Below are 12,542 nucleotides of genomic sequence, written 5' to 3' on the forward strand. Positions count from 1 at the left end.
TTCTTAGGTGCTGTCCAGTGGGCTCTGATTCATAGTGACCCGAAACACTGCCTGGTCTTGTGACAGCCTCACAGTCCTTGCTATACCCGAGCCCATTGTTGTAGCCACTGTGTCAGTCCATCTTGTTGAGGGCCTTCCCCTTTCTCGCTGACCCTCCACTTTACCAAGCATGATATCCTACTCCAGGAAATGGTTCCTTTGGAAAACATTACCAAAGTAGGTAAGAAAAAGCTGGCCATTCTCATTTCCAAGGAGCATTCTGGCTGCACTTCTTACAGGACAGATTTGTTCATTCTTCTGGCAGTCTATGGTACTTGACATATTCTTCACCAACATCACAACTCAAAAGCATCAACTCTTCTTCAGTCTTCCTTATTCAGTGTGCAGCTTTCACACGTGTATAAAGTGATTGAAAATGCCATGGCTTGGGTTAGGCACACCTTAGTCTGCAGAGAGATATCTTGCAGCACTTTAAACAGGTCTTTTGTGGTAGATTTGCCCAGTGCAGTACATGGTCTGATTTCTTGACTGCTGCTTGCACGGGTGTTGATTGTGGAACCAAGCAATATGAAATCTTTGGCAGCTTCAGTCTTTTCTCCATTTGTCATTATGCCTCCTCCTCCTTCCAAGTCTGTCTTAGGCTGGAAGCTCCTCTGAAACTTGTCCCCCATGGGTGACCCTGCTGGTATTTGACATACTGGTGGCCTAGCCTCCAGCCTTCCAGCAACATGCAAGCCACCCCTGTATGACAAACTGACAGACGAGTGGTGGCAATTAAGTCTAAGGTGATTAGTAACAACAGCACTTGTCACCCCTTGTATTTCTTCTTCATCTATCTGCAGTTTACACAGTTACGGTTCATTGTTACAGGTTGAGCCTCATGGCAGCCCCTGCAGTTAACATTAGGTCCATTTCACAGGTGCAGAAGTTCAGCCGAATATGGCCGTGCCACAGCTGGTTAGGTATCCTGGCCAGGACTTGTGGGTCCCCTGACACCACCTCAGATGCTCTGTCCTTCCACCCCACAGCCTTCAGGTTTGTCTTCGTGGCATCCTGATGACGGTTTTCCAGATTTTTAAAAATTGCTGTTGTTACTGTAACTGAGAATATGCACAGCAGAAAGTACACCAATTCAACAATTTCTACATGTCCAAGTCAGTGCCTGGTTCCATTCTCTGAGGTGTGCAACTGGCCTCACCCTCCTTCTCTGAGTTATTCTTCCCCCACTGACATAAACTCACTGCTCCCTGAGGTTCCTGTCTAATCTTTCAAGGTGGTGCTGTCAATTTGCTCCCATGTAGATCTTAAAAGAGCACCCTGCTCAAAGCTGACCTTCTTCACTAATTAAACTAAATGGTAGTTTGGTTTTAAGAAGACTTCAGGGAATATTTTTGGTTTAAGGTTTAAAGGTTCTCTTAGGGCAGTAGTTTTAGGAGTTCATCCAGTGTCCGTGACTCCAGAAGTCTGGATTCCGTGAGATTTGAAATTCTGCATTTCTCCCCTTTTGATCCAGCTTATTTTAAGTCACTTGAAAGGCTTGTCATAAGGAGACTCTCATGTGCCTAGAGCGCCTCCTTACCATGGAGGTCCCTACTCAGGGCTCTACAGAGGGCCACTGTGGGGTGTGGGGAGTCTGTGAAATGAAAGCAAAGAAGTTTGAAGTCTGGGTTCATTTGGTGGATTGTATTTTTTTTTTCCTTCTTCACTTTTTCACTCTTAGCAGAGGATAATCTGCCAGAGAGTATTCGTTTTTAATTGGCTTTACATTTATGACACACATATTTGTTGATTTTAAAAATACGTATTTAACCCATGCCACTGACTCTGGGCCCTTCGAAGGCCACAGGATGAGGCACAAGCTTGCCTGCCCTCAGAGGGGTCATACTGTGACAACATACTGTGATCAGAGGGACAGGCATTAGGACAAACCCGTCTGCTATTTTCACCCACTTTTAGAAGTCAACCTCGTGTCCTAGAAGAAAGGTTATCTTGCCTGCCCTGAAACCTCTGTGGCGTGGGAAGGGGTTTCATTTACCTTGAAAAGGGTTCAGGTGTGGTCACTGACATGAAGAGCCACGCATGCTGTGGTGACCTCAGGTCACCTCTTCCCTCCAAACTCCTGACTCCCTGAGTCTTCAGGGCTGGCTGGGAAGAGGGCTGGGTGGAGCCCTGCAGGACCAACCATCTCCTTCCACTCTGACTCTGTCTCCTGCACACACGGCCTCGGGACGCCATCGCCTCTGCACACGTGCTGCCTGCCCCAGGTCCGAGCCAGCTGAGGCGGCCTGGAGAGGTCAGGAAGCTTAGGTTCACGGGAAGAGTAGAAAACAAATCTTGGCCAACGTTGCTGTCACCTACAAGTTTTTAAAGTTGTCAAGGATTTCCTTTAACTTGGATCCACCATCAATGCCGATTGAAGCAGCTGTCATGAAATCAGATGACATATTGCATTGGGCACATCTGCTGCAATAGACCTTTTTAAAGTATTAAAAGGCAAAGATGTCACTCTGAGGACTAATATGTGCCTGACCCAAGCCATGGTATTTTCAGTCACCTTATATGCACGTGAAAGGTGCAGTGAGTAAGGAAGACTGAAGAGGAGTTGATGCCTTTGAATTATGGTGTTGGCAAAGAATACTGAACGTACCGCGGACTGCCAGAAGAACAAACAAATTGCAGCCAGAAAGAATGCTGCTTAGAAGCAAGAGTGACGAGCCTTTATGTCACTCACTTTGGTCATGGTATCAGGAGGGACCAGTCCCTGGAGAAGGACATCATGCTTGGGAAAGTTGAGGGTCAGTGAGAAAGAGGAAGACCCTCAACGAGATGGATCGACACAGTGGCAGCAACAGTGGCTCGCACAGCAACGATTACAAGGATGGCGCTGAACTGGGCACCCTTCTGTTCTTTTTGTGCACAGGGTTGCTGTGAGTCAGAGCTGACTCGATGGCACCTAACAGCAACAGGAGCTTTCAGTGCACCCAGCTCAGCCCATCTGGAATACTGTGGTGCCTCTGCAGACGACCTGAGTGGCCCTGGGCAGGTCACCTGACCCCTGCAGACCTCGAGGCACCGGGAAAACATACGTCCCTGTTGATAGGGAATGAACTGAGATCATGTGAGGGCAAGTACCCGGCAGAGGGCTGGCCAGAGCGGTGATCAGGTCTCCTTCACTCACGTGCTTCATGATTGTTGTTGTTATGTGCTGTCGAGTCGGACCCGACTCATAGCAACCCCTCCTTGGGTTTTTGAGGCAGTATCACTGTGGACGTAGATCGCCCCGTCTTGCAAGTGTCTTTCAAGCCCTCAGAGTTAATACGGCTTCTCCTGGGCACACTGCTTCATTCCCAGGCTCCAAAGGCTCTACGTACTCACTTTATGTCTCACTTTACATACTCACGTCCTCTTTTTTTTGTTTAATATTTAGGTGAAAGTTTACAGAGCAAATTTGTTTTCCATTCAACAGTTCATATCATTTTGTTTTGTGACAGGGATTACAATCTCCACAATGTAATGGCTCTCTGCTACCTCCTCCCTGTGGTTACCTTCTCCCTGTGTCCTTCTTTCCTGTGTGTTCCCGCCCTCTGATCTGTCTCCCTGTACAAATACTGCCCTTCTGATCTCCCATGGCTGATTATTCTAAGGACTGTACCTACGTGTTCACCTTATAGGCCTGTCTGCTGTTTGCCTGGAAGCCACCGGAGTGAGTTCAGTCCCAGGCCTGAAGGGTGACTGGGGCCATAGTCTTGGGAGTTTCATCAGTCTCTGTCAGATCAGTAAGCCTGGTCTTTTTTTTTTTTTTTTAAATGATTTTGAGTTCTGTTCCACATTTTTCTCCCACTCTATCCAGGATCTCCAATTTTGGTCCCTTTTTGAGTGATTGGCATTAGCAGCCAGGCACTATCAGGTTGCTCTGGACTCAGGGTTACGTAGGCTGAGGTTCCTGTGGTCCACTAGTTCCTTGCACTAGTTGTTTCCATGTATCTTTGATTTTCTTCATTTTTCGTTGCTCCAGACAGGAGAGACCAATAGCTGCATCTTAGATGGCTGTTCGCAAGCTTTTAAGGCCCCAGTCACGACTCACCAAAGTAGGATGGAGGACAATGTTTCTGTGTAGTAGGTTAGGCCAGTTGAGCTTGATGTCCCCCATGACCATGGTCCCGCGGCCGTGGGCCCAGTGACTCACTCCCTCACACTCACGTCCTCTGTTGTCTCCCAGGATTTGTTCTGTGTGGTCCGTTCAGATCTCACTTGATCCACTCGGCTGGTAGGCAGGATGGTGTTGAGGCCAGCTAGCCCACGGGAGAGCCTCACCTGGGTCACAAGGTGGGGCAAGAGGTGGCAGGGCTAGTTTTATCCTTGATTCCCCCACAGTGCAGCCAGGTGTGTGTGTGTGTGTGTGCGCACATGCACGTGTATACCTCTGTATGTGTGTGTTCACATGCATGTGTATATATTTTTTTTAACGCAGTGGTCATTTGCAACTCAGTGCTCAAACGCAACCCCTTGAAGTACTTTTGTTATCCCCATTTTACAGATTAGTAAACCAAGGCCCAGAGAGGTTAGGTACCTTGCTCAAGGTCACCTAGCACGTGAATAGGAGAGGTGAGATTTGAACGCAAGCTGTTGGATTCACTTCTGTGTATTGCTGCCTGTTGGCCAGTATGCAGCTAAGATCTTCCGTGGGCTTAAAGAAACATGCACGTTCCTCCCCTCTTCCTTTCTCAACACGTGTGTAGGGGCGTGTGCAGGAGTCGGGTGGGAAGTGAATCACTGTGAAAAGGAGCCTGACATCTTCTGGGCAGCAGGGAGCAAAGGCAGTTCAAGAGCTCTCACCTTATAGAGAGAGAAACTCAGCTGCCCTGAGTACCCTGGAAATCCGGGGGCTGGAAAGGCCGTGCGACATGGGGCGGGTCAGCGGGCTCTGCTGCCCAAGCTCTTCCAGGGATTGGACCGCCGGCTCTCAGGGACCTCTCTCCAGCGCTGACATGCTGCGACGGTGGGTGCTGGGGGAGATTCTGACTCTGTGGTTTTATTAAACTCGGTTCTCTTTCAATTAGATGATTTATTTTCCCCAAGACACCCATGGGTTTCTCAAGTATGAGTTGAGCACTAACAGCACTGTGTCAATTGAATTAATGGTTAAAAGACTTAACAAGACTTTCTGTGTCTGTTTTCTGTTTCTTCCGCAGGGACGAGAGAGGCAGATCTTACAGGAAACCATTCACAACTTCCACTCTTCCTTTGAGAGCAGTGCCAGCAACACCAGGGCTCCTGGAAACAACCCCTGTGCATGAGCGTCCTTCCAGTGGTCACTGGAGTGAGCTTCCGAATCCCAGTTATGACCCCAGCTCCTCTCTGCTTACGTCCTGCTGGGATCCACACCTCCTAGGCTATCTACTTGCAGGTCTTTGCTGTGGCATTTGGGTCATGAGGGACCTTAGTTGTCGAGTGCTGCCATAACACAGATATCACAAGGGGGTGGCCCTGACAAACAGAAATTTATTTTCTCACAGTTTAGGAGGCTAGGGGAAGGCTTTCTCTGTCAGCTCTGGGGAGGGTCCCTGTCTCTTTTTGGTTTCTGTCCCTCAGCTTCTTGGCACTCTCCATGTGCTGTGGAATCTCTTTTCCCCCACTACTGCCTTCGTGCTTAATCTGGTCTTTTACATCTGAAGAGACTGATTTAAGGCACCCTTCCGTTAGTGCGGCCACATTCAAATAATAAATCCCATTCCCAAATGGGACTAGAACCACAGGTATAAAAGCAGAAAACCAAATCACTGCCATGGAGTCAGTTCCAATTCATAGTGACCCCACTGGGTTTCTAAGGCTGTGAATCTTCACAGAAGTAGACTGTCCCATCTTTCTTCCATGGAATGGCTGGTGGGTTCGAACCACTGACCTTTTGGTTGGCTTCCAAACACCTTAACTGCTACACCATCAGAGCTTCTATAACCACAGGCATAGAGGTTAGGATTTACCACACACACATTTTTGGGAAATGGTTCCATCCCTAGCACCTTCCCTACTGCATTAGTTGGTACGTTTATGGCTAAAATAAACTCCAACACAGCAGAGGTTTGTTCTCCCTCATGGGACAGGCCAGCCTGGGTGCTGTGGTTGGCCAGCGGTCAACACAGTGATTCAGGCACCCAGCTCCTTTAGCTTGGGTCTCTGCCATCTCAGGAGGCCGCCGAGTTTTTGCTTCTGGGAGAAGGAAGAGAACGTGGAGGAGACACCCGTCAACCCCGACTCAGGGCAGTCATGCGTGTGGCAGAGGAGAGCGGGGCCCCACAGGGTTTCCGTGAGCTGGCTCCCTTGTTTCTAGGGTACTTAGTGTTGGTGCTGGGCCCCATGGGGTTTCCCTCGTCGGGCTCCCTTGTTTCTGTGGTGTGTAGTCTGGATGCTGCATAGTCTGGGTTCTGCCACCTGTTTGGCATCGTGGCACACAAGCCTTCACTAATGGGCAGGTGGTGTGCCTGTATGAGGTATATTGGGCAGGAATCGACCCCGTGGTTCTCTCCCACATGGAAGGCAACCACTGAACCACCACTGGCCCTCTCTGTTAATACTGTGTTCCTTAAAAGGAAATGGGCCCAGTCGCTTTGTGTGTGCTGTTGTGTTAGAGTGGCTCATGCGTTTACAAGCAACTGATTCATTGAGCTGACCATGGCCGCGTTTCTGTGAGCTGTGGGGTGCTGGCGGTGCAGAGATGAGGCTGCCCACTCCTTTACCTTGAGGATCTCGACAGGCAAGAGAAGATAGGTGAATGGGTGGTCCCAGCACCGAGAGGCAGCATGGCCTACGTGGTGGAACAGCTTCGACTCAGGGTCAGAGTTCAAATCCAGCCACATGGCCTCCATCGCACTCGGAGCCAGTGTGGGTGAGGCACTTGCCCCTCAGGAAATACCACAGAGGTTGTAACCTTCAGAAAACGCTGATCTCTCAGAGCGCCCTTTCTCTGCCTTCTGTGGGCTGGGCTCTGCCATCTGGGCTCCACAGGAGGTGCTGCTGTTCATCCATCCCCAGGACAGGAGCGCCCTTTCCCTTCCACTGGACTGCTTTTCCGGGCAGTTGTTCCCACAATGCCCAGAGCCCCAACCCTGCCTGCCGTCCAGTGGAACTCGCCTCTGTACCTTCTCACCCTCCCACCTGCAGACACCAGTATTCCAGCTGACTAGAGACAAAACACATTGCCTTTTAGCTGTCACTGACGGACATCTTTTAAAATGTCCCTCATGTCCCAGCCTTCTTTGAGGAGACACGTTCATTGGGCACCTACCACGTGCCAACAGCTTTACATCATCGTCATTTCATCCGTACTGCCACCCCGGAGGCTGGCATTGTTTCTTGTTATTTTTATTTATCTATTCTCATCCTGCACAGTGGGGAAGCTGAGGTACAGAGGCGTGAAACCTCTTATCAGGTCCGTAGTCAGGAGGGAGCAGATCATAGGGTTAAACCAGAGCCCTTGCCTCGTCCTTGAACTTCTGCAGACACCTGGCGCTCAGAGCTCCAGGGACTCTGCTTTCACTCGCTTGTATCTTCAGGGGTTATTGATAGACTTGTCTGGCCCTGAAATTCATAGTCCCAGACTATGCGTGCTTTTCACCGTTCTTTGCACAACCCTATACGTGTATAGCTTTTACCCAGGGGAGTTTGAGTGAACGCCCACGGCACGCAGCGACTGTGCTGGGGCTCAGCTTTCCACATGCAAACCTCCATGGCCCCCTCGGATGACCTGGGACGAGGCAGGCCTTCCTGCTACCGTTTTACAGGTGGGAAGACCTCTCTTACCTGTCTCACTGGGCCCACCTAGCCCCACAGCTTTTTCTGCAGCAGTGTCTGTGCTGGTTGCTGAGACATCCTTGGCCCCATACCTGCCCCCTTCCAGGTGACCGTTCCTCCTCCCCCCACGTCCCCAGCCTCCGGGATCCGGTTCCCTCCGCACCAAGGGGCTCCCTTGCCCAGTGAGCTTCACCAGCATTTCCAGAAGGGTCTTTCTAGAAATACTCGTTCTGTGGGATCTTAATAGGTTTTCATAAAGCAAAGTAAGAGGACGTGTGCGTGTGAAGGTGGGTGAGGTTGTGTGACTGGGTTTGGCAGCCTCTGAGTTGAAACCAAGTCCCATAACTGTCTTTGCTGGGGACATGGCAGAGCCTTCCGCACACTCGTGGGCACAGGGCCTCTTCCAGGGCCCGTGGGTCTCATAGCATTGTCAGTAAGCATCGGTCACAGAAGGCTACTCCCAGGCCCCCACCTGGGGTACCCGTGGAGGGACTGCTGTGCTGGGCACTGGCAGCCATGAGCCTTGGAGCGCCCAGGAGGGAGGAGCATCCGGGGGGGGGAGGAGCGCCGGGGGGAGGGGCGCCCGCGGGGAGGGGCGCCCAGGGGCTCCAGTGGAGTAATTGTCCTCTCCTCTCCCCAGCAGCCGTCATCAGGTGTGGCCCACCTGGCAGGGGGACACCTGGGTGAGGGAATCCGTCTTTGAGCTGTTGGGCACTCTGCTCGGAAGCCCCTCACCCCGAGGGCATTCTCTGAAGGGCGGGGGGCACTGTTTCCAGCTTTCATGCAGTGTCCCGCCTGGTGTGTGTGCTGGGGGCCACCGAGAGGCTCCCGGCCCCTGCGGGGTCTTGCTTCACTGGCACGCTGTTGCGTGGACACCAGCCGGTTCGCAGGGAGGAGGCTTGCCTTCTCGTTCTCTCAGCCACTGACCTTGACTGTGCACTCCCCTGTGCCAGGCCCTTCATGTGCTTTGGACCCAGAGATGAGAGACTCATCTCTGCCCTCAAGGACCCCACTGTAGCTCAGAGGAGACGAGCACTAAATAAAACATTGTATGCTGTGCGTGGAGTCTTGTAAGGTGTGTGCCAGGCCGCAGCAGAGAAAGCCTTTGTCCGCGGCTCACTTGTGCCTGGACAGGCCCTCCAGGAGAGACTGGGGGTGCAGGGCGGGCAGGTAGGGAAGAGAAAGGGTGACCTGGGAGGGAGAAGGGCCGTCAGCAGACAGCGTTGTAGATGACCTGTCACCTGGGAGTAGGTGACGGTGGTTGGTCACCATGGCATCGGCTCTGACTGCGGCAGCCCATGCACGTCGGGGTGCAGTGTTGCTGTTTTCATGACCGTTGGCGTGTCTGAGCCCCTTGTTGGAGTTGCTGTGTGTTCTGAGCGCTGTGGCCAACGGAGGGGGCTCATCTCCCAACATTCTCTTGAGCAGTCTTCACTTGTGACCCGTAAGGTTTCTGTGGGCTGATTTTTGAAAGTAGATCAGGCATTTCTTCCTAGGCTGCCTTAGTCTGGAAGTTCTGCTGGAACTTGTCCACCAAGGGTGACCTGCTGTACATGAAACGCCAGTGGTATAGCTTCCAGCCTCTCAGCAACATGCAGGCCACCACAGCAGGACACACTGGCAGATAGGTGAGGAGTGAGTTAGACCCTCGCCTTCCCAGCTTTTCTTCATTTCTCTTGGTATGGTTGGAAGGAACCGCTTATCCTACAAAGAGAACTGAACCTGGAGTCAGACCGAGCACTGGCTTGGGCTCAGCCACTTGTCACTGGGTGCATGCTCTTCATCTGTTTGGGCCTCAGTTTCCCTTTCGGTCGTGAGGGGATGGCGATTCCCAAGGTGCTGAGAACCAGGTTAAGGGAGAGAGCCCTTTCACACTGTGGAGCTGGGCAGACGGGAGAAATGGTGGCAGTGGTGGCACGTTTGAATTCCTCTCCAGTGTCTTCTCTCCCACCTGTCCCGCGTGTAGCCATGGCTGGCTGGGTGAAGCCGGAAGAAGCCACCCCCACCAAGAGGTAGCAGCAACACGGACCGCTCTGCTGGCGTCGGAGCCCCACCCTCCAGCTGGGCCTGATGCTGGGTGTTTGTGTCACTGGGATTCCCAGCAAGGTCCACAGAAAGAAGGAGGGGTGTCCAGCCCCATCACAGGAGCAGGTCGGAGGGCACGGGGCAGCGGGAACCCCTCTTGTTCGTACCTGCCGTGGAGCTGCCCAGGCGATGCTGTCCGGGTCAGGCAGGAATTGGACAGCTGCGGACACGTGGACTGACCTGTCTCGTTCGTACCTGCCGTGGAGCTGCCCAGGCGATGCTGTCCGGGTCAGGCAGGAATTGGACAGCTGCGGACACGTGGACTGACCTGTCTCGTTCGTACCTGCCGTGGGGCTGCCCAGGGGACGCTGTCCAGGTCAGGCAGGAACTGGACAGCTGTGGACATGTGGATTGACCTGTCTTCCTGATAAGCACCTGCTGCAGAGTCTGGGCCTTCCTGAGAGGACCCTGCAGCCACAGGTGCATGAGGCCGGCAGGAAGCAGCCATGAAGCACCGTCATGCTATCCTTCCTGGTCCCCTTCAAGCCAAATGATGGTGTCTCATTAAATGCCAGGTGGTCCTGTTCATATGTGTGAGCAGACCGGATGTTTCCCCTAATAAAGTTGATACCGAGTCCTCCAGGGCTGTCTCGGAGATTGCGTCTCCTCCCTGGGTGGCGTGGGTGGCGAGTCACTTCCCCTGGGACTTATCACTCATTTGTCACATATTCTTGAGGACTTGCCACGCTCCAGGTGGCCCCTCATGGGCCACTGTTTGCCCAAACTCAACTTCCATCAACTCAGATCGGACTCCGTGACCCCCGTGGGGTTTTCAAGAAGCAGACTGCCGCATCTTCAGTGCAGCAGCTGGTGGGTTCAAACCACAGACTTTCTGGTGAACAGCCAAATGCCTTAACCACTACACCACCAGAGCTCCTAAGAATGGACTTAGGCCCTGCCTTAATTTCAGCCCCTCGGCTGAGAGCCAGCTGCTGTTGAGTCAATTCAGACTCATGGCAACCCATGTGTGTGACCTTCTCAAGGGGCTCACCCTGCCCAGAACCAGAGGCAAGGCAGGTCCCCCTCATTGGTTCACTCGCTCAGGAAGCCTTTTCAGTCACTGAGAACCTCAGCCCATCGAGACCCTCAATTCCATCGGGAGGCAGGCCAAGGGGACAGAACGGAGTGTGCACATGTGGGTATGGTGGGAGAGGAGAGGAGAAGGAAGACCCCAGGATAGTCATGGATTTCTTACACTGAAGGTCAAGGTGGAGAAGACGGTGAACAAGACTGGAGAAGGGAGGAAGGACTGTGCTCCATCAGGTTCCCAGTGGCTGTTGGCAGGCAGTCACCGGGCCTGCCTTCTGGGGTGCCTCTGGGTCGGCTCCAACCACCAGCCGTTCAGGTAGCAGCCTAGCACGTTAACTGTTTGTAGCGTCCAGTGAGTCCTCAGCTAAGAAGCCCGTCCCAAAGAGGCAATGATTCACCTTGGGTGGAGCACAAAGCCCAGTCCACTTGTCCTCAGCTTGGGGCCCCCAATGGTTCTTTTCTAAAATGGAGACCACCCCCTCTCCCCTCCCAGGCTTCCTCAGAGTCCCAGCAAGAGGGAGCAGGCTCACACATAAGGGTCCCTCCCAAGTGCCTGTCTCCTGTAAGCCTCAGGAGTGATAGGCACAGAGAAGGACCACTCTCGTCAGGGAGACCGTGTCCCCATCTCGCTCCTCCCCCATCTTCCACTGCCCAGTGTGTGTGTGTGGGAGGACTTGGCTCCGCCTTGAATCCTGAGCAAGGTCACTGTGCCTAAGACAGAGGATACCAGGGCGCCATTTTATTTCAGCCCTCCAGTCGTCGTCTTAGCATTAAGCCTTTCTTTTCATGTCATCGTTATTTCCATGCAGGGACTTAATTCTTTGGAAGATTTTTGTTTGCCAAACTATGCATGTTAAATAGTGTTGAATTTTCCTTCTCACTTTGATTTTCTTCGTCGAAAGCATGACACTGCTCAGATGCCATCCAGCGATGGCTGTGATGGAGGTTGTGCCCACGGTGCGGCAGGCGCTTTCTGTTACGTTGCCTCACCTCCACTTCACGACCCTGTGAGGCAGCCTTCATGTTCACTGGCCACTTGTGAGGTAACTGAAGATGACAAGTGAGGCCAAAGTTGGGGGCCCTGGAGGGCAGAGCAAGGAGCTGGGCAGGCCGTGGGGGCAGTGCCAGCACTCTGTGGGGAAGAACATTCCGGAAGTCAGAGCAGCCTGGGACAGACGCTGGCTGCCATGGAGGGCGGCTAGAGAAGGAAATTAAGGGTTTGAGTGGGGACTGGACCAGGCTCATCTTCCCAAACACGCACACCAGTGGAGGTGGGAGAACAAGCACCTCGGGGAGCTTGCCTGACAAGTGGCTGTATTCCTTTGACGGTGGCCTTACTTCTGAAACAAGGCTCTCCTCTTTCTGGGAGGGGTGGTAGTGATGGTGGTTTTCATTTCATTAGCGTGTGAAACCCAGACATCTGAATCCAAACGGTCATTCCTTCAAGCAGTATAACCAGGAAAAGACAGAAAGCAGGGGGCTTATGGACTGTACGCCTTCCTCCCTTCTCCAGTCTTGTTCACCATCTTCTCTACCTTGTCCTTCAGTGTAAGAAATCCATGACGGTCCTGGGGTCTTCCTTCTCCTCTCCTCTCCTCTCCCACCATACCCACATGTGCACACTCCATTCTGTCCCCTCG

At 52.6% G+C, this 12,542-nt stretch overlaps 1 protein-coding gene across 1 annotated transcript in view; it reads left to right on the forward strand.

Annotated features, from left to right (window-relative positions):
• The window catches only part of ANKS6 (ankyrin repeat and sterile alpha motif domain containing 6), a 52,067-nt gene extending 42,263 nt beyond the window's left edge, over nt 1-9,804 (forward strand). Inside the window, exons 14-15 of the mRNA XM_042782238.1 lie at nt 5,193-5,289; nt 9,755-9,804. Of these exons, the coding sequence (XP_042638172.1) occupies nt 5,193-5,289; nt 9,755-9,804 (147 nt within the window). The remainder of the gene's footprint in view (nt 1-5,192; nt 5,290-9,754) is intronic.
• Nucleotides 9,805-12,542: the final 2,738 nt, after the last annotated feature.

The sequence above is a fragment of the Orycteropus afer genome, unplaced genomic scaffold (assembly GCF_000298275.1).
Source record: "Orycteropus afer afer isolate SDZICR_OR568_19922 unplaced genomic scaffold, OryAfe1.0 scaffold00267, whole genome shotgun sequence".
Lineage (NCBI taxonomy): Eukaryota > Metazoa > Chordata > Mammalia > Tubulidentata > Orycteropodidae > Orycteropus > Orycteropus afer.